General features: G+C 45.1%; 1 protein-coding gene across 2 annotated transcripts; it reads left to right on the top strand.

Moving 5' to 3' along the window:
• The first annotated feature begins 1,919 nt into the window (after nucleotides 1–1,919).
• Nucleotides 1,920–22,656, top strand: EIF3L (eukaryotic translation initiation factor 3 subunit L). Of its 2 annotated transcripts, XM_005895222.3 has the most exons (13): nucleotides 1,920–2,035; nucleotides 4,462–4,510; nucleotides 5,195–5,405; nucleotides 6,620–6,699; nucleotides 8,819–8,880; nucleotides 10,009–10,078; nucleotides 10,276–10,349; nucleotides 12,940–13,111; nucleotides 14,624–14,778; nucleotides 15,505–15,675; nucleotides 16,734–17,231; nucleotides 21,515–21,595; nucleotides 22,439–22,656. In XM_005895222.3, the coding sequence occupies exons 1-13, from the start codon at nucleotides 2,003–2,005 to the stop codon at nucleotides 22,475–22,477; spliced, it is 1,695 nt and encodes a 564-aa protein (XP_005895284.1). In that variant the 5' UTR covers nucleotides 1,920–2,002; the 3' UTR covers nucleotides 22,478–22,656. The 2 variants fall into 2 exon arrangements, with proteins under 2 accessions (XP_005895284.1, XP_070227707.1); XM_070371606.1 differs by lacking the exons at nucleotides 1,920–2,035; nucleotides 4,462–4,510; nucleotides 6,620–6,699 and having other exon boundaries at nucleotides 5,198–5,405.
• Nucleotides 22,657–27,842: the final 5,186 nt, after the last annotated feature.

Here is a 27,842-nt window from a genome sequence, read left to right as displayed (position 1 = left end):
GAGAGTTATCAAAGTTGAGGGCAACCTGTATCAAATTTTTGTCATATACTAACAAAGGTTTTGGGAAATTTGAAGCTTTCTAGTTGCCCTGCTGCTGCTGCTAAGTCGCTTCAGTCGTGTCCGACTCTGTGCGACCCCATGGACTGCAGCCTACCAGACTCCTCTGTCCACGGGATTTTCCAGGCAAGAGTACTGGAGTGGGTTGCCACTGCCTTCTCCTGTAACTGCATCAGATCAGATCAGATCAGTCGCTGAGTCGTGTCTGACTCTTTGTGATCCCATGAATCGCAGCACGCCAGGCCTCCCTGTCTATCACCAACTCCCGGAGTTCACTCAGACTCATGTCCATCCAGTCAGTGATGCCATCCAGCCATCTCATCCTCTGTCCTCCCCTTCTCCTCCTGCCCCCAATCCCTCCCAGCATCAGAGTCTTTTCCAATGAGTCAACTCTTCACATGAGGTGGCCAAAGTACTGGAGTTTCAGCTTTAGCATCATTCCTTCCAAAGAAATCCCAGGGCTGATCTCCTTCAGAATGGACTGGTTGGATCTCCTTGCAGTCCAAGGGACTCTCGAGAGTCTTCTCCAACACCACAGTTCAAAAGCATCAATTCTTCGGCGCTCAGCCTTCTTCACAGTCCAACTCTCACATCCATACATGACCACAGGAAAAACCATAGCCTTGTAACTGCATAGTGATACACTAATTCAAACTTACTGCTATGGGGGGAAAACACCATTTAATGAGACATGAAGACAAAGCACAAACCCGACTAAGGGGACACACGCTGTGGACCACAGCACTGCTATGACCAGATTACCCTTAAATACTTATTTCATTGAGGACCCGCAGTCATCACAGCGGGTGGCAGGTGTACGTTACACACGGAGGGTCAACACTAACTATTCACAGAAGAGTATCACATAAACATATCCTATTAAGCTCAAACGTTCCCAACAAGATTTCCTCTAGCTGAATCCCAAACGCCACTAGACACAAGGGGAAATGTGATGGGAGGATAGATCGGAATAGAAAGAAGTTCTAACCGACTGCAATAAAAACATTACTCTTAAAAAATTTTCAAAACCATATGACTATGTGAGCACGGTGCTGGGTACCCTCCTTAAGCCAACGAAGAGTTCCGGGGACTCGACGGGCCCTTTAAGCTTAAGCTTAGTTCCATGATGGTATCACCTTTTGGTAACTGACGACGCAAAGCAAGAACGCACAAGGAGCTGGGGCGAGGCACTGCTGTTTTAATGGCTAAACTAAGGCTCTTCACCCACACACCGGTTTGTGTTGGTCTGTTTCATAACCCTGTCCCTAACTCTAGGGTTTGATCAGGACTCGAACTCATTCAAACGCCCGGTTGTGAGCACCCCTCACAGCGTGCAGTGCTGTAGGCGAGGGTGGGTCCTAGGACTTCCTCCTCCCCCCACAGCTGGCTTCATCTTGGCCTGCTCCAACATTAATGTCCAAAGTTGGGGGGCGGGGGGCTTTTCTCAATACCTTCGCACCGAATTGGACTAAACCTCCATTTTTACACTCGGTAAGTTTAGACTTTGGAGAGCAGAACATTTGAAGACCTTTTTTTCGCCTCAGGCAAACCTCTAGCACCTAAATCCATATTCAGGCCCCCATAGCCAAGTGACCCATCTCGCGAGAGTACGGCCGAGGGCGTGGTCAACCATCCTTTGAGAGGGATTACTTCTGATTTCTCTTACTTTGCCCATTCTTTATTACCCTGAGATACTTAACGTTATTATTTATAAAATTTTGCAAGTACTGTAGAATCGCCTTCCTTGTAGAGCCTCTATTTGAAGAAGGAAGATAATGGTGTTTACTTGCGCCCTTCCCAACATGGCTACCTCAGCTTGCCGGCGGCCCCAGAAAAGCTTCCGGTTTCCCGGCGGCCTCCAGGGAGGTTGGACTTCCGGCGCCCAGACAGAGGAGAGGCCTGAGTTTGCTGCTCTCTCCAGGCTGGGCTCGCGGCCGCCGCAGCCATGTCGTACCCCGCTGATGATTACGAGTCTGAGGTAACTTGTCCTTGACGTGTGTCGGTCTCCGCCACAGGGGCAGGGCTTTTGGGATACTGACCCCCAAGAGGAAATGGTGTCTGCGCGTCTCTGGGAGGCCCCGCCGGCCTCGCCGCGTGCGCGTACTCATGCTATTGCCACTCACAGCTCCGGACTCCAGATCAGCCGGGTCTCGGCCGCCCACCTCGTGTGTCCGGTCCCCTCGTTCTCTCCTTTTCAAGCCCGGGGGCCGAGGCTGGAGACAAAGGGTTCTGTGTTTCTGTAACTGAACTCTGATTTCTTATGATTTGGGCTCAGTTCCGTCAAACCGCGCTGATTCCCATAGTCTCTTGTGCTTTGCTCTTCCGTATTGCAGCCGTAACGAGGTATTGTCATTGCCTATTTATTCTCCCTTTTCTCACAGGCACATGAGTCGCTCAAAAGCAGGGACTGTGTCTTGTTCGTCTTTGTGTCTTTTCAGTTCAGTTCACGGAGAAGGCAATGGCACCCCACTCCAGTACCCTTGCCTGGAAAATTCCATGGATGGAGGAGCCTGGTGGGCTGCAGTCCATGGGGTCGCTAAGAGTCGGACACGACTGAGCGACTTCACTTTCACTTTTCACTTTCCTGCATTGGAGAAGGAAATGGCAACCCACTCCACTATTCTTGCCTGGAGAATCCCAGGGACGGCGGAGCCTCGTGGGCTGCTGTCTATGGGGTCGCACAGAGTCAGACACGACTGAAGTGGCTTAGCAGTTCAGTTCAGCCTCTCAGTCGTGTCCGACTCTGCGACCCCATGGACTGCAGCACGCTAGGCCTCCTTGTCCGTCACCAGCTCCCGGAGCTTGCTCAAACTCATGTCCTTCGAGTCCGTGATGCCATCCAACTGTCTCATCCTCCGTCGTCCCGTTCTCCTGTCATCAGTCTTTGCCAGCATCCTGATTTTTTCCAATGAGTCAGTTTTTCGCATCAGGTGGCCAAAATATTGGAGCTTCAGCGTCAGTCCTGCCAATGAATTTTCAGGACTGATTTCCTTTAGGATGGACTGGTTTGACCTCCTTGAAGTCCAAGGGACTTTCAAGAGTCTTCTCCAACACCACGGTTTGAAAGCATCAATTCTTCTGGGCTCAGCTTTCTTTATAGTCCAACACTCGGATATCCACACATGACTACTGGAAAAACCATAGCTTTAACTAGACGGACCTTTGTTGGCAAAGTAATGTCTCTGCTTTTTAATATGCTGTCTAGGCTGGTCATAGCTTTTCTTCCAAGTGTCTTTTAATTTCATGGCTGCAGTCACCATCTGCAGTGATTTTGGAGCTCAAAAAAATAAAAGTCTGTCAATGTTTCCATTGTTTCCCTATCTATTTGCCATGAAGTGATGGGACTAGAGGCCATGATCTTTGTATTCTGAATGTTTAGCTTTAAGCCAACTTTTTCACTCTCCTCTTTCACTTTCATCAAGAGGCTTTTGAGTTCCTCTTCACTTTCTGCCATAAGGGTGGTGTCATCTGCATATGTGAGGTTATTGATATTTCTCCTGGCAATCTTGATTCCAGCTTGTGCTTCATCCAGCCTGGCATTTCACATGATGTACTTTGCATATAAGTTAAATAAGCAAGGTGACAATATACAGCCTTGATGTACTCCTTTTCCTATTTGGAACCAGTCTGTTGTTCCATGTCCAGTTCTAACTGTTGCTTCTTGACTGCATACTGATTTCTCAGGAGACAGGTAAGGTGGTCTGGTAGTCCCATCTCTTTCAGAATATTCCACAGTTTGTTGCGATCCATGCAGTCAAAGGCTTTGGAGTAGTCAATAAAGCAGATGTAGATGTTTTTCTGGAATTCTCTTGCTTTTTCGATGATCCAGTGGATGTTGGCAATCTGATATCTGGTTTCTCTGCCTTTTCTAAATCCAGCTTGGACATCTTCATGGTTCACATACTGTTGAAGCCTGGCTTGGAAAATTTTGATCATTACTTTTCTAGTGTGTGAGATGAGTGCAATTGTGCGGTAGTTTGAGCATTCTTCTGCATTGCCTTTCTTTGGGATTGGAATGAAGATTGACCTTTTCCAGTCCTGTGGCCACTGCTGAGTTTTCCAAATTTCCTGGCATATTGAGTTCAGCACTTTCACAGCATCATCTTTTAGGAGAAATAGCTCAACTGAAATTCCATCATCTCCACTAGCTTTGTTCCTAGTGATGCTTCCTAAGGCCCACTTGACTTTGCATTCCAGGATGTCTTGCTCTAGGTGGGTGATCACACCATCGTGGTTATCTGGGTCACGAAGATCTTTTTTGTATAGTTCTTCTGTGTATTCTTGCCACCTCTTTTTAATATTTTCTGCTTCTGTCTTACTTGCCTTTGTGTCTTTAGGAACCTAGAACGAGCATGTTGGATTCACAGACTGGTGACTGTTTATTTGTGTCTCTTTTGTTAATAGGCTGCTTATGATCCCTATGCCTATCCCGGCGACTATGATATGCACACAGGTGAGTCTACGGGTTTGGCTAGCTGGGTGCTTCTGAGGATTGGCACCTTTTTGAATGTCTCACAGCTGCCTTGACGGGCACCTGTTTAAAACTAGGTGTTGATGATCCAGGTTTGGAGTCAGTTATTAGCTCTCAGCCAAAGGGTGGTACAGAGCCTATTAAACCAGGCTTTTTTCATGGTCCACCTCAGAGTCTTACAAAGGAAGGATGGTTGTCCTGGCTGTGGTTTTCCTTGTTTAGACTATTACCTGAAGAAGAAAATCTTGTGAAAAATTAAAGTTTAGTTGCTTGCACTGTCATATTGATAGAGAATGGCAGTTGGTTATTTATTTAAAAAATACTAAGTGCCTACTGCTTACTTCCTCTTAACCACAGTTCCACCCCCTTCCCGATAACCATCCCAAGTTCTGAGGGTAGACCTGGGTACAAGACAAATAAGGTTCTTGCTGTCATAGACTTTAGATTCTGGTGGGGGAATCAGTAAGCAAATAAATTACTTTAATAAGAAAATGACTAGTGGAAAATGTGAAGAAAGAGACCAGTGGGGATTGGGAGTGACATGGAGAGTGTTTAAAAAGGCATTACACCTAGTTTTATAGACATGAGTTTAGTTTCACGAGTGACCTTGCCCTCTTGTTATGTCATGCATACGAATTTGAAGTGTTTATCATATCCAATCTCTAGGAGATCCAAAGCAGGATCTGGCTTATGAACGTCAGTATGAACAGCAAACCTATCAAGTGATCCCTGAAGTGATCAAAAACTTCATCCAGTACTTCCACAAAACTGTCTCAGACTTAATTGACCAGAAGGTGTATGAGCTACAGGCCAGTCGTGTCTCCAGCGATGTCATTGACCAGAAGGTGTATGAGATTCAGGACATCTATGAGAACAGGTATGGGCCATTGGCTGAAATAATCTCCTACTGGGTGAGACTGGCTGAGTAATGCAGTCTGTAGAAGGGGGTGATATTTAATCATGATTCTGTAAAGAGAGTACGCTAGGGTTTTCTGTGATTCTTTGGGGGTTACAGACATTATTTTATTGGACTCTATATCCAGAACTTGTACAAGGCCTAAAATAATACCATCAGTATTAATTATAATAGTAATTACATATATGATCAGTATAAATTAGTGTCATGAGTGCTTTTCTTGTATTTACTCATGTACTCTTCACAGCAACCTTGTGAAGTAGGTACCATTGTTTTCCTCATTTTATAGTTGAGTAAACAAAGCACAGAAGGATTAAGTCACATAGTGGATGTTCTGAGTTTTGAACCTGCACAGTCTGTCACCAGAGCCTAATTTCTGAATTGTGCTGTACAACTTCTCAATGCATAATAGGATGAACAGAGCTCTTGAGTGGTTGCTTCTCAGTTTTTTTGTCTTAGTTATCCTTCTCCCCACTTTGTTCATGCCGTGTGACTTGTGGGATCTTAGTTCCCTGACCAGGGATCAAACCCAGGCCATGGCAGTGAAAGTGTTGAGTCATAACCACTGGACCACCAGGGAATTCCTGATTGCATCCTAGTTTTGAGGGCACTGCCCTTGTGTAAAGGGCTTTAGAAGTGAGACAGGTCAGTCAGAGCTGGATAGTCCGCAAAGACTTCAGGAGGAAATAGGGTCGTGAAGCATCTTGGGCATCAGTGTTTGGGTTGGATGCTCTAGGGCTGTTGCGGCATCAAACTGCAGCAAATACTGTTGCTGCCATGTTTGAAGAAGAGCACTCTTGGAAGTGGAAAGAGGGGAAGCTGAGGGAGGTGTGTGGGGGTGTCTGAAAGGTAGTTCTCAAGTCAGGGAACAGTGAGCAGTGAAATACAACTCCAGAGTTCATGATACAAGAGCAGGAGATGATCTTGAAGAGCTTGGTGGTTGCCTAATTGATGTAAAAGAAATGTTTCACTGTATTAAGAAAGGTTGGGGTACAGAGTTGGGTTGAGGAAAGTTACAGAGTTGGAGGCTCTGGCCCTGGCTCTGGTTCTGTGACTTCTTCCCTTTACTGAGCTTGGGTACTTATCTATAAAATGTGACAGATCTCTAAAACAGATCCTTTCTGTTCAGATCCTTCCTGTTTTGGACTTATAGAGTATTTCTGTTTGGTTTTCAGCTGGACCAAGTTGACTGAAAGATTCTTCAAGAATACACCTTGGCCTGAGGCTGAAACCATTGCTCCGCAGGTTGGCAACGGTAGGTGTCCTGGGTGCTGGATGGGATCCTATGACTGGAAGTCATTAGAAAGTTCAGAATGGTCTGTATCTGTTTTGTTCTTCATTTTATTTCCCCAGAGTTTGGTGCATAGTAGATGTGACTTGTTGAATGAAAGCTGAATAAATGAAAAGAGGACAGATTTTTCATATGTGGTGAATGCTGAAAGTGAGATTTTTGTCTTACTGATTTCTTTTTCCCTGTGTAATTTTTGGGGTCATTACAGTTGCTCCAGAGTGGGCTTTCTGACCTCCTCACATTTCACTTTCTGATGGAGTCTTTTATATATGGTGTAAAGTATTAAGATCATGGCATCTGGTCCCATCACTTCGTGGGAAATAGATGGGGAAACAGTGGAAACAGTGTCAGACTTTATTTTTTAGGGCTCCAAAATCACTGCAGATGGTGATTGCAGCCATGAAATTAAAAGACGCTTACTCCTTGTAAGGAAAGTTATGACCAACCTAGATAGCATATTCAAAAGCAGAGACATTACTTTGCCAACAAAGGTCCGTCTAGTCAAGGCTATGGTTTTTCCAGTAGTCATGTATGGATGTGAGAGTTGGACTGTGAAGAAAGCTGAGCGCCAAAGAATTGATGCTTTTGAACTGTGGTGTTGGAGAAGACTCTTGAGAGTCCCTTGGACTGCAAGGAGATCCAACCAGTCCATTCTAAAGGAGATCAGTCCTGGGTGTTCATTGGAAGGACCGATGCTAAAGCTGAAACTCCAGTACTTTGGCCACCTCATTCGAAGAGTTGACTCGTTGGAAAAGACCCTGATGCCAGGAGGGATTGGGGGCCAGAGGAAAAGAGGACGACAGAGGATGAGATGGCTGGATGGCATCACCGACTCGATGGACATGAGTTTGCATGAACTCCGGGAGTTGGTGATGGACAAGGAGGCCTGGTGTGCTGCAATTCATGGGGTCGCAGAGTTGAACACGACTGAGCGACCGAACTGAACTGAACTGAAAGTAGGAAGAGCCAACCTCATTCTTTTGCATGTGGATACCCAGTTTTTCCAGTGCCAGTTTTTGGAAAGACTTTTTTTCCATTAAATTGTCCTGACAACCTTTTTGGAAATTAGTGATCATGTAAGGTTTATTTTTGGACTCTCATCTTGACTCCATTGATCTTTTATGACTGTACCAACCACACTGTCTTAATGATTGTGGCTTTGGACAGTTTTGAAATTGGGAAGTATAAGTCCTCCAACTTTGTTGTTTTTCAAAATTGCTTTGGGTCTTCTGTGTCCCTTGAATTTCCATATTAATTTTAGGATCAGCTTGTCAGTTTTGGGATCAGCTTGGATTTTGTTAGAGATTGTGTTGTATCTGAGTATCAGTTTGAGAGAACCTCAGTTTGAGATTCTAACATTCCTCTCCAGTGGAGTCACATGGATTGTACTTCATTCCTTGAGCAAGGAGTTGTGATACCATGTGTGACCATAGTTGTCTACCATAGCAGCTCATTACAAACTCAACATGTACTGAAATTCCAGACTCTCAGAAGGAAAGCAGGTATTCAGTATAAAACATGTTGTTTGCACAAACAGTTTAAGGATACCAACCCTATCAGGTTAGTGGGAACCCTTCTGAAACCTGGGTTCCCAGATGCTGGTCAAGGAGCAGCTTTACTAGCAGGCCTAAGGATAATAGTCTCAGACCTGTATGTGAACTCTGCACAGCATCAGTATCTGAAGAGCTTCCGCACATCTTTCTTTTTCGTGGTTGCGTCGTATCAATAGGATAAATTCCTTAAAATAGGATGTCTAAGTCAAAGGTCCCCTTGCACGTGCAATTTCAATAGTTAAATGTCACGTTATCTTCCTTGGAGCTATTATTATGTCCTGGTTAAGCAACTGGATGGCAGCAATAACTAAACGGTGAAGGGATGTGGGCCTGAATGAGGTTAAGATGAATTTGAAAGAGTAAAATGGGAAATGAATTTTCTCGTTGCATGTATTCTTGGAGTGTGAGTGTTAGATGTTTGATGTTGTTTAATCTCTGAAATCACATTTACCCTGTTACTTCCCACCAAGGGCTAAAACTGACTAGTTGTTCAGTGGATTCCTAAAGCACCCCTCTGCCATCTCTTTCAGATGCTGTCTTCCTGATTTTATACAAAGAATTATACTACAGGCACATATATGCCAAAGTCAGTGTGAGTATCTAATTGTTGCTGGCAGTTTTTAAACTCTATGCCGTTTTTGACCCTGAAACACAATTGCTAGTTTAATTTCTCCACCTCGAATAGTTCTCCTTGACTGGGCTTGGGCAGGTGGTAGTTTCGCTGGAAGAGCGTTTACTGTATTAGGCACTTTACCTTCATAATCTCATTTTTCAGAGAGATTAAATACCTTGTCAGACCCCATGGTTAGTAAACTGTGGGACTAAGACTCCAAGGCAGTGTTCTTTCTAGTCTATCAAAAATACACCGTTCATCATGTTGTTCCCCAGCTCAGACATCTTCAGTGGTTCTCATTTACCAGCAGCATGAAGTCTAGCTCCGGGGTCAGCAGCCTTCTATGTACAGAGGTAGTTAGTAAGTATTCTGGGCCTCTTTCACACTCTGTTCACCTCTGTAGTAGCCATGGACAGTGAGTACACATAGCTGTGTTCCAGGTGAGCTTTTTATTTACCAAAACAGGTGATGGTGCATTTGCTGAACCCCTGGCTTAATTCTTGTTTGGCCCTAAAAGACTTCTGCACTTCTGGCCCATTGAAGCCCACTGTAGCATTGTCTGCCTTACTCCCTAGCCCTCAAGCACCATACACATCTCTTTGCCTCTGTTAGTCCTGTTTTTCCTGAAGCACGTTCCCCTTGCTCCTCTGCTTGCCAGATGTGCGTACCTGGTGTCTAAAGGTCAGTTAAGGTTTTTGGCATAAAATTTGACCCTTAGGGTCAGATACTCAGGATCGCTTTGAACTGCTGTAGCACTTACTGTCTTCCCTATCACTGGAGTGCTCTTTACATGCTAAGAAGCGGGGAGCAGACATCAGTTCTCATGTATGTTTGACCCTTGAACAACATAAGTTGGAACTGTGTGGGTCCACTTACATGCAGATATTTTCAGTAAATATACTACAGAGTTGACTCTGCAGATAATGGAAAAACCAAGTGTATGGAGGGCCGACTCTGTGTTATACATAGATTTTTGACCGGAGGGTTGGCACCCCTGACCTGCATGTTTACAAAGGTCAGCTGTATTTGTCTTCAGCTCTCAGTGGCAGGCCGTGAGTAGAGTCCGTTAGGTTAACTGTGTCCTCCTGTCTTCTGCTTTCTTTACAGGGAGGACCCTCCTTGGAGCAGAGGTTTGAATCGTATTACAACTACTGCAATCTCTTCAACTACATTCTTAGTGAGTCTGAGGTTATGATGAAACCTAATATTTGTCTTCATCTCTTTTTAACAGGATTTTAACATGCAGGTGGGAAGAGGGGAGGTCTTGAGGTTCATAGTCCTTTTAAGAGAGAAATTAAAAATTGTGTTCTGCAACCTTGCTGAATGGGTGTAGTCATTGACTTGAGTCTGACTTTTCTGTGGTCTTCTGCACAGATGCTGATGGTCCTGCTCCCCTTGAACTCCCCAACCAGTGGCTCTGGGACATCATCGATGAGTTCATCTACCAGGTAGCTGGTCAGCCTTGGGTTAATTTGAAGTATTCAATAACTGGTCCAAACAAAGAACAGCTGTTAACTGTTGTTCGTGTTATTAAAAAGATACAGGGGCATTCTCCATCCCCCTTCTGGTGTCTGTGTCAGAAGCTTTTTCTATCCTTTTTCACTTTAATAAAACTCTGCTACACACACACACACACAGAAAAAGATACATAATATAAAACCGTCTCAGCATAGTGAGAAATAACCCTGTCACATTGAACTCCATGTCGTGGTTTTCTGAAGAATTCATTGAGGTCTGAGAGCTCCATTCTGAACTTGGAAGTTGAGCTCCAGACTTCCAACACTTTGTTACCTGACCTTGAGAGGTGGTCTGATAGGAAGAATACAGGTTTCCTAGGCTTTGGAGTCAGCTAGAAGTGGGGTCTTGTGGGTTGTGGCCAGCTGGTGGCTCTGTAGCAGTGACATGTTTTTTCAGCTTTCTGAGCCTCACTTGCGTCACCTACGGGTCAGGAAGTTTTTATATCTTGATTGTGGTGGTGGTGATGTGAGTATATTCTGGATTAGAGTAAAACGGGACATTTTTATCAAAGGGGAAATATTACCTAAGAGTACTGTTACTAAAAAAAGGAAGTTGAACTTGGGGAAAATTTTTTTTCTTGTGTTTTACTAAGATAACATAGCTCTTACTGGGTATTTCAGGAAAAATCGGTTTGTTAATAAAGCTCTTATTTGAACTCCATGGATCAAAGAGACTCTAAATACAAAGTGCTGACGTGTTGTAATTGGAGAGCTGAGGAAACCTTCCTAGGCCCTTTGAGAAAGAGGCTTCTTGCTCAAGATAGGCTTCAGTGCCTTTGGGCAGTGAAGACCACAAAGCACACCGGCCTTATTTGCCTTCTCTGGCTCCTTGGCTTGTTCGGTTGTTTGTACTTTATTTATTTGGCTTTACCTGCTGTTAGTTGCAGTTCATGGCATCTCCACTGTGGCATGTAAACTCTTAGTTGAGGCATGTGGGATCTAGTTCTCTGACAAGGACCAAATCCAGGCCCCTGCTTTGGGAGCTGGAGTCTTAGCCACTGGGCCCCGAGGGAAGTCCGTCCCTTGGCTTGTTACTTGGCATAATTTTAGAAGGTTGGCCATCCTGTTGGCTCACAGCAAGTCAGAGTCTGTGTTAAGTTTCTTCATCCGACTAAAGATAATCCTAATTCCCTGGCTTAACTGGTGCTCTGTTAATGGGTTTAAGTGCTCTCACTTCTAACAAAGACTCCCACTATGGGCTAGGTGCGATTCCTCCAGCCAGTCTTTATGAGAAGTGAGAGTGCTATAAGCCTCTTAAGAAAACGCCAGCTATACCTCATGGGGTGAGTGGCTCCTCCCCACCACTTGTTCCTTTTTTCTTTAAAAAAAATTTAAAAAGAAGTCTTTTTTTCCTCTTTATTCCCCACCACTTTCATTTATTTGTATTGATATAGTAATATATGAATTTGTTATTACTGAGTTTTTTTTTAAGTGCAGATAAAGTGAAAGTGTCTTCCTGCCTTGCCTTTGCAGAGATATCAATTAGTATCTGCAAAGATAATCAGCGTATAAAGGCCTGCCTTATTCTTTTGTGCCATCCACCTGATGTACCACTCTTCTGGTCTATGTGCTACACATAAATCTGTTTCTGGAGATGACTGGAAGTAGAGTTGTTGGCTGAAGGATGTTTGCTTCTTAAATTGTTTAAAATCAGGTTTATAGAGTCATAAATTGCACAAATAAAATATACCAATTTTAAGAATATAGTTGAGATCTGACAAATATATTGGAGGAGGAAATGGCAACTCACTCCAGTATAACCACAATCAAGATATAAAACATTTTTGTCACTTTGAATTTTAATAAATAGTAATTATTGCCCTCAAAAGGCTGTGTCAAATATACTACTACTATCAGCATTATTAGAAAGCAAGTTTTCTGTATTGGATGTTATTGGTCTAATTTTTGTCAATTTGATAGGAAAGAAATGGTAATCATTTTAATTTACGTTTCTCTGAAAAGATTGAGCATTTTGTCTACTAACTGACCAGGCCTGTTCAAAGTAATTATCAGTATTCTTTGCCTGTTTTTCTGTTGGCTGATCTTCCTCTTTTTGGCTTAATGAGAATTCCTTCTACATTCTGGATACTATTCTTCGTTTATTGTAAATTTAGAAACGTTTTCTCCTGCCTTCTTAGAGGAAGGTGATATTTTAAAGTTGAAGAGTGATCTTAGGTCATCTAGAACTTAGCTTCTAGGTCACTGGAACCTGTGTTTGGAAACCAGGTTCTAGTGGCCAGCGCTGTGATGCCCAGAGACATTAAGTAACTTTAGGCTGTGTTTGACTCCAAATTGGATGTTTTCTTTTTTCCACTACTTGTCATTTTAGAGATATTTACTTCACTGTGGAATAAGTAATATAGTAATGAACAAAATTCACAGCTTAGTCAAAGATGGCTTTCAAAGAACCAGTAGTGAGCGCGCAGATTGCGGTAGCGGAAGGGACAGCTGCAGCGCTGTGCGCTTGTGTGTCCCTTTGGGTTTTACGCCCCTGCCACATCGTTCCCTTCTTCCTCAACAGTTTCAGTCATTTAGTCAGTACCGCTGTAAGACCGCCAAGAAGTCAGAGGAAGAGATCGACTTCCTTCGCTCCAATCCCAAAATCTGGAATGTTCACAGCGTCCTCAATGTCCTTCACTCCCTAGTGGACAAGTCCAACATCAACCGGCAGCTGGAGGTGTACACGAGCGGAGGTGAGCGCTGCCCGCCGTCGGTTCCCCAGGCATAGCGGCGTGGGTTGGAGGAGCCGCCGTCTCTCGTCTCTCGGGTGACGGGCTGCTCCTCTGGTGTCTGGGGATGAATAGGAGCTGAGTGCTGATTTGGAGGCTGCTGGGCTTGGCCATCTGTTGGCTGACAGAATGAACCAGTACTTCCTAAGAGCTGTGTTTGTAAACACTTCTGCTGCCTCTCCAGGACCTTTGTTTAGATAAGCACTTCTCAAACATTTTGGTGTGAGGACCACTTGACACTCTAAAAGATTAAGAATCCCAAAGTTTATCTCTATAAGCATTTTGTTCCAGTGAGAAGAGTGGTGGTTTTGCAAAGCTCTTTAAATGTGGCTTTGTGGAAGAGTGCTGGAGGGGTCTTCTGCCTCTTCCTTCAGTTTGTGGCAAGACGCTGCTGTGGTTGATGTATCTGAGGGGAGTCTGGCCTCACACAGATATTTAATTGGGACAGGGAGGAGAAACTTTGTTTAACAGCCTTTTCGCATAGCCCAGCTCTTCTCTGATTCTACACCAGAACTTGACCATGGTAGTTTCTGTAGGTTAGTTGCAGCGTGGAATCTGAAACCTTATCAGTCAACTTTTTCTTTGTTATGTTAAGGTTTACTAGTCTCTCCTGCAGCCTGAGTGAATTTTTTTAATCCGTGCATGATGTAAAATGAGCTAGCAAGATTTTCTGAAAGTTGACACATTTTATTATACAGTTTTTTGAAACCACATCTGTTACTTTGACCATCAACCTCATCAGATAAATCCTTATTTTGGGAAGCTGTTGTTCATAGTAGTTTTATTAACGACTAGTAGATAGAAGTTTTATGAAATTCTAATTTTTACTTAAAAGTTGGTAAGTTCATTGACACTTAACAGACATTGGTATCTTAACAAGTTCGCTGCACTCATTTTTGAGAAAATGCTAAATACCCATTTCTGAATAGTCATAGTTTGTATATTAGTTATTCTTTTAAGTAACAATGGGGTTTTGTGAAAAAAGAGTGGCTGGTTCTTTCATTGCAGGTGAGTGGTGGTAAAGAATACAGTGATGATAGTCGAGTTCAGTGCCACTGTCTGATTGATGCTAAGTTGTCGGTAGTTTTACTCAAATTGTTTCTGCACCATCAGTGCAAATGTCAACTCAGTGAGAAAGGCACGTGGTATCTTAGTGTTGTTAGGAAAATAGCTTTGATCTCATGGACATCCTGAAAGGAGGGGCTTAGTGAGGAGCTCTTATTGATGAGAGGGGTCCTCTTGTGTTCTCAGGTGTGTGTGGGGACTGGCACCCGCCCCCCCACCACCAGGTGACTTAACTGGTGAATATAAGATTAGCATGAGGCAGGCGTGCTGCTGCTTCCTATTCATTCAGAGGCAGAGCAGAGAGCTTTGGAGGCTGGCAGTAGGTTAAGAGTTTACTGAGTGACATTGAAGGTTCAGGCCTGCCCTTGTTCCCGGCCTCCCCTGAAGTGTACACTGTCTGTCTTTACTCAGGCGACCCAGAGAGTGTGGCCGGGGAGTACGGACGGCACTCCCTCTACAAGATGCTCGGCTACTTCAGCCTGGTGGGCTTGCTGCGACTGCACTCCCTGTTGGGGGATTACTACCAGGCCATCAAGGTGCTAGAGAACATCGAACTGAACAAGAAGGTAATTCCCTGTTTCCTCAGGCCCACATTTGCAGGGCCTTAAGAGAATATCTGATCTATTAGGACAGATTTCAAGGAGAAAAAATGAGGAATCCTCTCCAGGGAACATTGAGACAAGAATTGGAAAACTACTGCAGGGAAAACCTGAATCTGGACAGGGTGGTTTTCGCTTTGATGCTTAGTAACGTCTCGGATATTCACCATTCCTATTGATCCTATTTTCAAATCAGAATGATTAGGCAGATTTTTACCTTTCAGCTTTCACCAAAGAATTAACAAAATACTTTAAAGTTCTGAGGTGGTAGAGATAATGGTCTGTTAGCAGTGGTGGTTTGCCACGCCGTAGAAACAGGATACCTTTTTTGTTTGATGTATGTATCTTATCAGTCTGTTCCTTTATAGGGCTTATTTGGAAAAGCAAGAAAGAATGTAAAAGTGAGGTGTAGAGGATTTTAGAGTTGAAAGAAATTTTAGGGTCACCTGGTCCAGTCTTTTTCTCTTACAGCCAAGGAAATGGAGTCTTCAGGTCACATAATCAGTTAGTGATACAATCTACTCGGAGCCTCCAACTCCAGAGCCAGGGCTTCCTCTGAGTAGTTCAGGGCCTCTGCAGGGATCTCTTGATGCTTCTGCTTTGCCTGACACTAGGCCCTGCTGATTTTTACATCCTAGCTGGGATGAAATTGGTCTTAAGACTCATGGATGCTGCTTCTGCTTCCTTCCACAGAGCATGTATTCCCGTGTGCCCGAGTGCCAGGTTACCACATACTATTATGTCGGTTTTGCATATTTGATGATGCGTCGCTACCAGGATGCCATCCGGGTCTTTGCCAACATCCTCCTCTACATCCAGAGGACCAAGAGCATGTTCCAGAGGACCACGTACAAATATGAGATGGTAAGGAGGCCTCTGACCAGCTGACACAGCAGTGCCAACAGTTTTTGGGTAAACCAAAATTGTGCTATTTTGCCTGCTTTTTCAATAGGATGATTTCTTAATGGCTAGCCTATTCTGAGTTTCTTTTGTTATACACATTACTTTGGATCATTAACACCTTGATGATCAGGACAGTAGTGTCTTTTCTTTTATGTTTATCCCCCAGCAGTACTTAGGATGTTCACTGGGCTGTGGGTACTTAAAATCAGTTAGATATGGGTACTGCACCCAAGCAGTTTGCCTGGAGGACGATGGATCCAGAACACGCCTAGAATTGGAATGATGATGTGAGTGATTGAAACACAGGCGTGTGTGCCCAGTCACTCAGTCATGGCCGATTCTTTGAGAACCCGTGGAGTGTAGCCTGCCAGGCTCCTCCGTCCATGGGATTTTCCAGGCAAGAGTATTGGAGCGGGTTGCCATTTCCTTCTCCAGAGGATCTTCCCGATCCAGGGATCAAACCCACGTTGGCAGGCAGATTCTTGATGCTGAGCCACCTGGGAAGCCAGAATTGGGGGGAGGTTTCTAAATAAAGCAGAGGTGTCGAGACTTGGAAGTATGATCATGTAGCAGCCCAGGAAACCAGTTGGACTGAAAGGCAGAAGAGTAACCATAACCTTTACTAATCAGCTAAAGTATTTAATCTATATTCTACAGGCATTAAGTACCATCAGAGATTTCTAGATATTATAAGAAACAATTAAAATATTTTTCAAAAAAAAAAAGATTTCTAGGTGACTTGATCATAATTGGTGTAGGAGAATTGATCTGCCACCGGTACATAGGGTGGACTGTGAGACAGAGACAGAGGTACCAATAAAGAATCCAGGAGACAGGGAGGACTTGGAACTGGACCGGAAGTTCGTTGGAGCTAGAGGGAGGATTGGGAGAGACATTGGGAAACTCAGCTGCTGGGTGTAAGACAAAGGGAGAAGTCAGGAGGTCTGAACAGAGAGCATTTGGGAGGGTACAGGGTCCTTTTCATGGGACCCTGCAGCAGTCTCTCCCCCCACCCCCAGATCAACAAGCAGAATGAGCAGATGCACGCGCTGCTGGCCATCGCCCTCACCATGTACCCCATGCGTATCGACGAGAGCATTCACCTCCAGCTACGTGAGAAATACGGGGACAAGATGCTGCGCATGCAGAAAGGTGACCCGCAGGTCTACGAGGAACTTTTCAGCTATTCCTGCCCCAAGTTCCTGTCGCCAGTAGTGCCCAACTATGACAATGTGCACCCCAATTACCACAAGGAGCCCTTCCTGCAGCAGCTGAAGGTGTTTTCTGACGAGGTACAGCAGCAGGCCCAGCTCTCGACCATCCGCAGCTTCCTCAAGCTCTACACCACCATGCCGGTGGCCAAGCTGGCCGGCTTCCTGGACCTCACCGAGCAGGAGTTCCGAATCCAGCTTCTTGTCTTCAAACACAAAATGAAGAACCTGGTGTGGACCAGTGGCATCTCCGCCCTAGATGGAGAATTTCAGTCAGCCTCTGAGGTTGACTTCTACATTGATAAGGTATGGCCGGCCCCGCCGCCACCCCGCCAGGCTAGGTTCTCAGGATGCTCCCTGTTCTGTGCATCTGGGACATATCATTGAACCAAATCAACAAAGATTTCTGCCCTTGTGCTGGTATTCTAATGTTTAAAAAGTAGGTGGTAAACATCATCCTTAAGCAAACCGTGTAATAGTTCAGATGTTGCCCCTTGCTGTGGAGTAAGTCAGGTTGGTGGCAGTAGAAGCTGCAGGTTGCAGTATTAAATAAGATGACCAGGATAGACTTGGTTGGGAAAGTGAACTTGCAGCTGAGCCTTGAAGGAGGTGCAGAAATTAGCAAGCAGATACCTGGAGGAAGAGCATTCCAGGCCGAGGGAGCAATTAGAGCAAAAGCCCTGAGGCCAGAGCGAGCCCAGACAGCTGCAGTGTGCTTGGAGTGGGCTAAGAGGAGGCTGTGGTGGGAGATGGGGTGGGAGAAGAAAGGGGGATGGTGCTTTGTACACTGTTGGAAGTACCTCACTGGATAGGAAGCCATTGTCCTGACTTGTACCACCCTAGCTTGGTGCTAGCTGATTTTGAACTTCTTTTAGGGGAATTACGCGGGACGTGCTCTTTTCTGTCTGATTTCTTTGGCTCGACGTTATATTTGAGAGAAATCACCGTCCAGCGGTGTCATATGCAGCAGCAGTTCAGTCATGCCTGTTCTGTGGTGGTCTAACGTCTACTGCAGTTATTGACTGCAGCGTTTCCATTCTTCTGCTGGCAGACATTTGGGTGGTTTTGGCAGTTGAACGGTACACGTGTAATTTTATAGAGTGGCTGTCAATTGTCCGTTTAAGGTTTTTTTTTTTTTAATGATATATATGCTTGTATATGCAAAGAGTCATTTCTGGAAAGATGCACAAGCAATATAGTGCATAAAGAAAGGCAGTTTGAGGAATATTGTTAGTGTTTGTTTTTTAATAGTAATTTATTTGGCTACGGCAGGTCTTAGTTGCAGACTGTGGGACCTTCCTTGCATCGTGCAGGATCTTTTGCTGTGGCTCGTGGGCTGCTTTCTAGCTGTGGTGTGGAGCGCTCTGGAGCACACAGGCTCAGTAGTTGTGGTGTGTGGGCCCAGCTGCTCTGCGGGTCGCGGGATCTTGGTTCCCAGACCAGGAATCAAACCTGTGTGCCCGGCCCTGCAAGGCACATTCTTAACCATTGGATACCAGGGTAGTCCCTCCCTGTTAGAGTTTACCTTCAAGTTGAACATTTTAATGTACTTGTGAGTTTTTTTTTTCCCCCTAAGTTGTTTTAAGTGAGTTTTTCCAGACTTAAAATATTCCGGACTTCTCAAATTGTTCTTTGCATGAAATATCACCTTCCCCCTGTTTGTTTGCACCGTGTACATAATACTCAAAAATGAATGGAACGTTCTTTTTTCCCCTCCTCTTTTCTTTTTGGGCTCATGGTATCTCAGTTCTCCAACCAGGGATTGAACCTGGGTCATGACAGTGAAAACCCAGAATCCTAACCAGTAGGCCACCAGGGACTCCCAAGGAAACGTTGTATTCAGACATGTTTGGAACCCTCATAAAGACTTAAAGAATCTGTTAAAAGTTAGTGGATCAGTATCTCTCATCTCTTCTGGAATATTCTTAGGCAGTAAGTCTTAGGTATTTCTGTTCTCTTCTCCTTCTGGAATTCTTTAATCCATGTTAGACCTCTGTCCATGTTTCTTAAACCTTTCTTCCATCTTTTTGTCTCCTCTCTTCTGGATACTTTTGATTAAAAACATTCTGTACCTGTACCTGTTCATCTATCTTTCCAGCTCTGTTTCTAGCTTTCTCTTAAAAAAAAAATAATGGTGCAGTGTTTCCATATGTGCTTGGTTATTATTATTATGGTTCATTGTCCTTGAAAAAATATTTGTTAATATTCTTTGAAGCCAAGGATGAACATCTGTTCCTGTGAAGGGAATTTGTTTTTGCCTCCACGAGGTGCCTGGGAATATTCTTGGTCTGGGACCACCGTAGACTGAACTCACCAGACTGAGGTTCCTGGGACCAGCTGGGTGACGAGGCCAGGCGGTAGACTGTCAGAAGAATATGTCTCAGAGAGGAGTCTCTTTTATGCTTCTTCCCCCACCCTTGGCAGGCTTTGCTTGGTGTCAGGAGTGGGATGGCAGTTCACTTCTGGATCACCTGTAGCTGAGGATGCAGCTCTTATAGGATCTCAGCATTACAAGGATGATCTTCTGTTAGACTGGCCTTCTGCCCAGGTTTTCTAGGATTAACAAATCCCCTCAGTGCAGAAGGGGCTTCTGTGTTTTGCTCGCAGAATGGTTTGTTTTCTCTTAAATGATTCTTCATTCTCTTGTCAGCTCTTTGCTGCTATGAGGCGATTTTTTAAAAAATATCCTACATTTTTGGTTGCTTTCAGAAAGTATAATGTATTTAAGTAGAGTTGATTTCCAGCGTTGTGATGTTGTGTTGATTCCGTTACGCATATGTATATATTGTTCTTCATGTTCTTTTCCATTATGGTTTATCGCGGAATGTTGACTATAGTTCCCTGTGCTGCCCAGTAGGACCTTGTTGTTTATCCATCCTGGATATAATAGTTTACATCTGCTAATTCCAAACTCCCCATCCATCCCTCCCACACCGCCCTCTCCCTTGGCAACCACGAGTCTGTTTTCTGTATCTGTGAATATAACAACTGCTTTTTAAAATTAACTCTTAGACCCGTGTTCCAACAAAAATAACCAATCAACACAAAACTTACTTTGAAACTGTCAGATTAAAAAAGTAATCATGTTCAGAAAACTAGTATGTCGTTTGACCTGTTCACCTTTGTGGATATTGTGATACTCATCCTTATAAAAGGCAGAAAATCAGCTTGGCACAGCTGAGGCGGGGCTTGAGGGGTGAAAAGGGAAGAAAGTGTGGTGGTCTAAACATACTACTTTTTGCTGGCAGTTTTTAAAGCTAAAATTAATAACAAACTTTCCTGGGTAAAATTCCATGATTAATTAGTGTATTCCCATGTTGGGCAGCCATCTCATCCTGAAAAGGAATCCCTGTCCATTAGCAGCATCCCCAGTTCTCCTGCCCCCGCAGCCCCTGGCAGATCAGTAATTTGCTTTCTTTCTCTCTCTGGATTGGTCTGTTCTTAATATTGTCTGAAAACTAGAATCATGAAATGTGTGGATTTTTGTGTTTAACTTCTTTTATTGAGCATCTTTTCAAGTTTCATCCAGGTTGTAGCAGGTATCAGTGCTTTATTCCTTTTTATGGCTGAATAGTATCTCACATTTTGGACACACCACACTGTTTATCCATTCATTAGTTCGTGGGCAGTTGAGCTGTTTTCACATTTTGGTCATTATGGGTAACACTGCTATGAATTTTTGTGAACCTGTTCTCTTGGGTTTATGTACCTAGTTCTAGAATTGCTTGGACAGTTTGGGTAGTTTGCTTTTGGAAACTTACCTTGCTAAACCAGATCCTCTCATTTTAGACTTCATGGCTTTTGGGAGGATTGGTGTTCAGCAGAACTTGGCTATCCCTGCCATGAACGGAATCACCAAAAGTAGAGATGTGTCAGTAGTGAAAGTTTTAAGTTGTGTGGGTTTTGTTTTTTGTTGGTGGTGGTGGTGGTGGGAAATTTTGGGGGTTTTTTGTTTGTGCTTTTTGCCATGCAGCTTGATGGATCTTAGTTCCCAAGTCATGTTTTTAAAAATCAAAACCCCGTACCCCCTGCAGTGTTGTATCAGCTACCTAAAATTCTGTTTGAATTTATTCCCAATGCCTGACACTCTTGGGCCATATCAGTCACCTGCTATATTCCTTTTAGTGAGCAGACGAACTAGTCCCAGCCATCTCTGGATTGTCTTCTTCCAAGAGTTAGCAAGTTCATTTTTTTTTCCATTCTTGACTTGAAAAAAATCAAGAGATTCAGGAAGTTCTTGAGTCCTAACCTAGATTATGTAGGAATTTACAAATAAACAGTGCTCAACAAAATATTTTGAGCTAAAAAATCATTTAAAATCTAAACTAATTTGGAACTTAAAAACAGTATATGAGAATAAAATGTTATGTTTTAAATGTTACTATTGCCAACAGATTCATGGTCATTAAAAAGACCAGAAAATAAATGAGTTAACATGAAGAAAGTAAAACTCAGCATCTATAAAGAGCGGCTCCTAGCTGTTAATGCTCCCCCATAGATAGGGGTTTATCTGGCACTTAGCACCACTGGTATCTGCAGAGTCCGTCAGTGACTCCTCCTCACTGCTCCTCTGGTTGCTGTTCCCACAGGACATGATCCACATCGCAGACACCAAGGTCGCCCGGCGCTATGGGGATTTCTTCATTCGGCAGATTCACAAATTTGAAGAGGTGAGAGGTGTGGAGAGTGGTGTGGGGGCTGGAGACAGGAGTTGGGGATGGAATGGGGAGTTTTTAAGTGTTTTATTTCTCATTTCTATTTTCAAGAAAGCCTGAAATTGGCCTTTGAAGTTTCTGAGCTAGACTGGCTGGCTCCTTGGGGTCGGGGGGGTGGGGCTGGGCCTGTAGGAGTTGCTGCGTCAGCCTTCTCTGGAGCATCTCTTCCCAAGATCTCTCTCTGCGGGTGGCCGGCTCTTGCCTCCCTCCCTGTTATTTCCTAATATGGGTGGATTCACCGCCTGCTCTTACCCGTCCCTCCCCATCTGGCAGTTAGTTACTCTTCAACTTAGACAGGTCTGGCCAGTCTTTGCAGGCAGATACCCTGAAGCTCTGTTTTGACAGACCTGGTGCATTCCACGTCCTGCCCTCAGAGAGGCCTTGTGGGTCACTCTTTGTGCCCATAGCTAGAGCCACAGCGTCCTGGTGCTTTGAGTCCTCCAGCAGAGGTCACTGCTGTGCTGTGGGCCATGCTGCTGGACTCCTGCAGGACAGTAACACAGTCCTGGCAAGTCTAGCCACCCTGAGGCCCTTGCTTATCTATAAAATGATTAGAGCAGTATAAGGTGTGTGTTCAGTGTGAAAGGCAGATAGAACAAGCTGCATGAACTGTGCAGCACTATGAGAGTGTGGGGTGGAGGGCTCACCACTGTGATAATAGACACTGTTAGTAGTGATGCCATGATAGTAGACACTGTGACGGGTCTACTTGGGAGTGTGGCCTGGTGATCATGCACACCGTAGGAAAAGGTTTGATGAAAAAGCCAATATCTGACTTTGCTTTTCCTTCCCTTCCAGCTTAACCGAACCCTGAAAAAGATGGGCCAGAGACCCTGAGTATATTCACACTTGACACTACTCAGGAGCTTATTTTGATGTCATTGTAGGGGGTGTTCCTCCACCATGAAGCCTTTACCCAGCTCAGCCATTGGCCAGTCACCTGGGTTGAAGTTTTTTGAATCAAAGACTGAAATGTTTTAAGTAGTTATTAATAAAGGATCTTCTTTGGAGTCAGATTTGTCTTCTTATTCTTGTTGGGGAGCGTCTGTGAACAAGAATACTATATGTAATTTCCCATGTGTCATGAGATACTACTTCCTGATGCCTTAGTTATTGATGTTTAAATTGAATTACTTAATTCCTGTATTCATAAAGCATAATACAATATACAGGACAGTGCCATATTTAGTATCTTACCTGCATCTCAAAGGAATCCTGTGAGCATTGATGACCTGCCGAAATTTGCATGCATATTTGTGCAAGTGCTGGGTTTTTGGAAGGAACTGCTGAGCACGTACTGCCAGGACTGTGCTGACGAGTCCAGGTACACTGCCTGTGCTGTACAGCTCGGGTTCAGTAGTAGGGGCCCCATTTTGTTGAAGAGGAAACAGACCTGGGGAGTTAAGTGACTTAATCAAGGTCATGCAGTTATATTGTGTTGAGCAAAAAGTTTGGGTTTTTCTGTAAGATGGCTCCAAAGTCTACTGTGTTATGCTGCTAAGGTCTTGTGATTCTTCACACTGAAAACTTATGTTAAAAAAAACCAACAAACTTGTGCAGTAGGCAGCTTCTCCCACCCTCAGTGAGTTTGGAACTACTGCTTGTCTGCCAGAACCATCACGGCCAGTCAACTACGAAGCCGTGTCTGCTTTTCACATTCTTTCCCATCCCTCCTGTAAATGACCATATGGGATCTGCTATCTTGGAGACTTCTTTCAGGTGGCATCTTCACCTCAAAACCTAGCAGCCTACACTATTATCAGAGCCGATTTCTAATCTTATCTTTTCTAAGAGTTAAAGCACAGATCATATAGATCTGTGATAGTTGAAAACGTCACTGAAGTTGTCTCAGGTAGCTCACCTAACCTACAACAAAGATCAAGTGTTCCTGGACCTGTAGAAATCTTGTATTCAGGGGTAAGCCCTCAGAATGGTCTGTACACCATTTATGCATTATCTCACCCAAACATGTGGAATCCTGATGAGGCTCCTTTGTCCATGGGGATTCTCCAGGCAAGAATACCGGTGGGTTGCCATGCCCTCCAGGGAATCTTCCCAACTCAGGGATCAAACCCAGGTCTCCTGTGCTACAGGCAGATTCTTTGCTGTCTGAGCCACCAGGGAAACTCAAGGAAGGAGGCTTAATTAAGTAGCTTGCCCAAGTCAAAGATGGTAGGTAGATGAAGACTGGTCTTTCATTTCCCAAACTTGTGTTTTTATCTTAGAAAGTCCTACCCTAAGACTGGTAGCAAGAAGAGCTTCACTGGTGGCTCAGTGGTAGTCTGCCTGCCAACGCAGGAGACACGGGTTTGATCCTTGGTCCAGGAAGATCCCACATGCCACAGAGCAACTAAGGCCGTGCCCCACAACTACTGAGCCTGTGCTCTAGAGCCCGGGAGCCACAACTGTGGAAGCCCGAGCAACCTAGAGCTTGTGCTCTGCAACAAGAGAGGCTGCTGCAATGAGAAGCCCTGGCATTGCAACTGGAGAACAGCCCCTACTCACCGCGGCTAGAGAAAAGCCTGTACAGCAACGAAGACCCAGCACCACCAACAATAAATTAATTATAGAGCATCATATCCTTTTAAAAAAAAGACTGGTAGCAAGAGGTTAAATAGCAGTAGCTATACCATCAAGATCTGCAGGGTCTATATATCCCCTCCAAAGCAATTTCCTGGAACTTGGGAGGGGGTGGCTGGTGAGGCTCCCGGCTGCCACCCAGCGACAAGGTGCTGGTGAATTCTGAGGCTAGGCTCTGTGCTCACTGGGTACATGGCTGGTTTCTTCTGAGTTTTCTGGCTATAAGGAGGCTAGAGAACATGGAAGAGCCACTGTTTTGAAGGCATCACACCTGGATTCAAGTCTGAATTGTGTCACTACTGTGCAACCTCTTAGCTGGTAGACTTAGCGGAAAATTAAGCTCTGCCTGCCCTCTGTTGAGACAGCATCTGCCATCTCTCTGTTGAGAGATGAAATGAGGATGATTGGGCTGTGTTGCTCCCTGCTGTGCAGCCCACCTGAGGATCCCTAGAGTCTGCAGCTGGGCAGATCTGGGCCTGTTCCATGGCCTCGGTGTTGGGACAGCAGTAGCTGGAACTGGTCAACTGGCTTCCTTATCTGGGATGTCACCTGTCACCCTGGGGTGGATACCTGTATGGCTCTTGGGGTGGAAGCTCCTGCTCGCAGGTCAGTTCATCACTGCACACCGTTCCTTGCTTGTAAATGAGGATGTTGTGTGTTAGTCGCTCAGTCGTGTCTGACTCTGCAACCCCATGGCCTAGGGTTGTGGCCCACCAGGCTCCTCTGTCCATGGATTCTCCAGGCAAGAATATTGGAATGTGTTGCCATTTCCTTCTCCAGGGGATTTTCCTGACCCAGGGATTGAACCTGAGTCTCCTGCATTGCAGGCAGATACTTTACCATCTGAGTCACCAGTGAAATAAATGAGGATAGACTCTGCTTTAGAGGGGAGTCAGGACTAAATGTGGAGAAGGAAATAGCAACCCACTCCAGTGTTCTTGCCTGGAGAATCCCAGGGACGGTGGAGCCTGGTGGGCTGCGGTCCATGGGGTCACACAGTCGGACACAACTGAAGCGACTTAGCAGCAGCAGGACTAAATGAGATGCTGTTATTTCCCCCCACACACACTTTTAATTCATAAACTCTTCTGTGTCCTTGTTTCCTATTGATATGAATGCTGGTAGTTCATTCGGTAGTTACTGAATGCTGGTCCCCAAAAAGATATGCCCATGTCCTAACCCCTGGAACCTATCAGTGTGATGTTTGGAAAAAGGTCTTCACAGATGTGAGTTAAGTATCTCAAGATGACTTATCCTGGATTATCCATGTGGCCCTTAATTCCAGTGACAAGTGTCCTTAGACTCAGAGACACACAGGGAGGAAGGGGGCCACAGAAAGGTAGAAATTAGAGAAAGGCAGCCACAAGCTAAGGGACACCTGGAGCTAAAGAGGACCGAGGACAGAATTCAGGTCAGCCTAGTTCGAAAGCCTGTGCTGTCTCTGAGACGCAAAGAAAACCAAAGGCAGGCTCTTTGTTAATTGCAAGAGGCGAGGAAGCCCTCTCCACTAGAGCTGGTACCTTGATTTTGGATTTTCAGCCTCCAAAACTGGGAGAATAAGTTTCTGTTCTAACCACCAACTTTGTGGTAATTTGTTACAGCAGCTCTAGGAGTCTAACACAATGCCTGCTGTGTATCAGGCCTGTTGTAGGATTTCACCCACAGAAGATTGGATCCTTTTTCCTACAAGTGAGCCAGCCAGGTGTTGCTAGGCATGAAGGAAAGGAAGTGGGTAAAAAAGCAAAACCCATAAAAGACAAATAATTACTTTGAATTAAAAAGAAAAAAATAAAGTCCCTGTCCTCATCTTAGATTCTAATGGGTGGAGGCAGGTTATAAACCATGCAGAGCATGTTGGATGGTAATGTATCTTACAGAGAAAAATCAAGGATAGAAGTTACTGTTTTGAACTGGATGGTCATCACCCTAATTGGGATCATTTGGGCAGAGACCCAGGGGGCAAGAAGGCAATGTTGGAGATAGAGAAAGTGTTAGGAAGAGAAAACTTGCAAGTCCAAAGGCTCTGAGGCCAGAGCATGTTTTGTATGTTGAGAGAACGTAGTGAGAAGGCCAGTTGGAGCAGAGCTAGCAAGCGGGAGGGAGGAAGAGGTTCTGGGTCATATATACGCCTTGTGGAGACTTATGGCTGTGACTGAGTCCGAGCTGGGAGGCCTTTCTCCACCAGGGAAGTTACATGACTTGTCCAAGTTCCAGGAGCTAAAGAGGACCGAGGACAGAATGCAGGTCAGCCCAGTCCGAAAGCCTGTGCTGTCTCTGAGATGCAAAGAAAACCAAAGGCAGGCTCTTTGTTAATATGTAATAAGTCCAAACATTCAGAGAGCTCTTGGTAGTTTTCCAAACACTTCATCTGTTAGCTTGCTGGATTCTAACAAGTGGCAGAGTTGGGATCCAGTGCCAGCCAGGCCTGCTTAGCAGCCCCTCCCCGGGGCCTGCCCATTCTCTGGTTCCCTGGCCTTCCTAAGGAGGGCTCATGCAGGGTCATCTCTCCTGTGCCCACCACCCGTCCTGACACTGGGCAATGGTGGCTCACAGGATACAGACCCACCTGGGCAGCCCTGGCGTTAACTTGTTTTGAATTCACCACCAGAGATGCACGGTTCATGTTGGAGTCTCCTGTCTCCACCACTGAAATTATGCCAGCTCAAGGTGTGCCGTGTCTGACCCAGCCCCTCAGCACTCTTCTTACCAGGAGACAGGCCATTTCAGGAGCCCAAGGTCACACAGAGCCACTGTGTAAGCGCCTGGCTTGGGCCGCTTCCCAGCGTCTTGGCCCACGTCCAGCCGGCAGGCCTAGTGAGGGGGCAGGCACAGCTGAACTCCGCCTGGTACCGCTTGAGGAATGCAGGGCACCAAGCAGCTGCAGTCAGCTAGCAAGACTTTTATTCCAGCTTGTCTGGAGTGGAAGAAGCAGCTTCATAATCCTCCCACGTGTAATGGGAGTGAGGATTTTTGAGTTTGTTTTTAGGTTTAATTGACTCCACCGGGTCTTACTTGTAGCGCACACAATCTTTTTGCTGCTGTTGTGGGCATGTGGGATCTAGTTCCCCAACCCGGGATTGAACCCTGGCCCCCTGCATTGGGAGCGTGGAGTCTTAGCCACCAGACCACCAGGGAAGTCCTGATGGTCCAGTTTTATGGTTTTATTAGCTGGGAATGGGGAGCTCTGGGTGGTGCCACTTACCAAACCTTCCTGTGCTGGAAACAGAAAGCAGCCCAGCAAGGTGTGTGGGCTCGGGCTTGGTCAGACCTGGGTTTGAATCCCGACTCCACACACTAGCTGTGTAACCGCGGGCCAAGTTGCTTAGCTTCTCAATGCTTTATTTGCTCATCTATAAAACGGGGGGGTAGTAGCATTTCCCTTAATTAAATTATATGAAGTACTTAGCACAGCACCTGGCCATCATGTGCAATGAACGAATGAAGTCCATTGTTGTTAGCTGGCATGACCTTGGAATTCAGAGTCATAGATTATATGGATAAGCAAGGCTGTTTCCTGGTGGAGCTCAGACTCAGGGCCTACTGACTCACCCAAGGGCTTTCTCTACTCCCTATTCCTGGATGGACTCAAGGCAAGTCTGTGTCGAGAGTGTAGAGGCCAGTT

Source organism: Bos mutus, chromosome 5 (genome assembly GCF_027580195.1).
Source record: "Bos mutus isolate GX-2022 chromosome 5, NWIPB_WYAK_1.1, whole genome shotgun sequence".
NCBI lineage: Eukaryota > Metazoa > Chordata > Mammalia > Artiodactyla > Bovidae > Bos > Bos mutus.
This window is presented reverse-complemented; position numbering and strand designations above follow the sequence as displayed.

Excerpts from the sequence above, each read along its gene's own strand:
- EIF3L (XM_005895222.3), top strand. The coding sequence starts at position 2,003 with ATGTCGTACCCCGCTGATGATTACGAGTCTGAG. Across the intron at positions 6,700-8,818 it reads TGCTCCGCAGGTTGGCAACG|ATGCTGTCTTCCTGATTTTA; the intron begins GTAGGTGTCCTG and ends CATCTCTTTCAG. Across the intron at positions 8,881-10,008 it reads ACATATATGCCAAAGTCAGT|GGAGGACCCTCCTTGGAGCA; the intron begins GTGAGTATCTAA and ends CTTTCTTTACAG.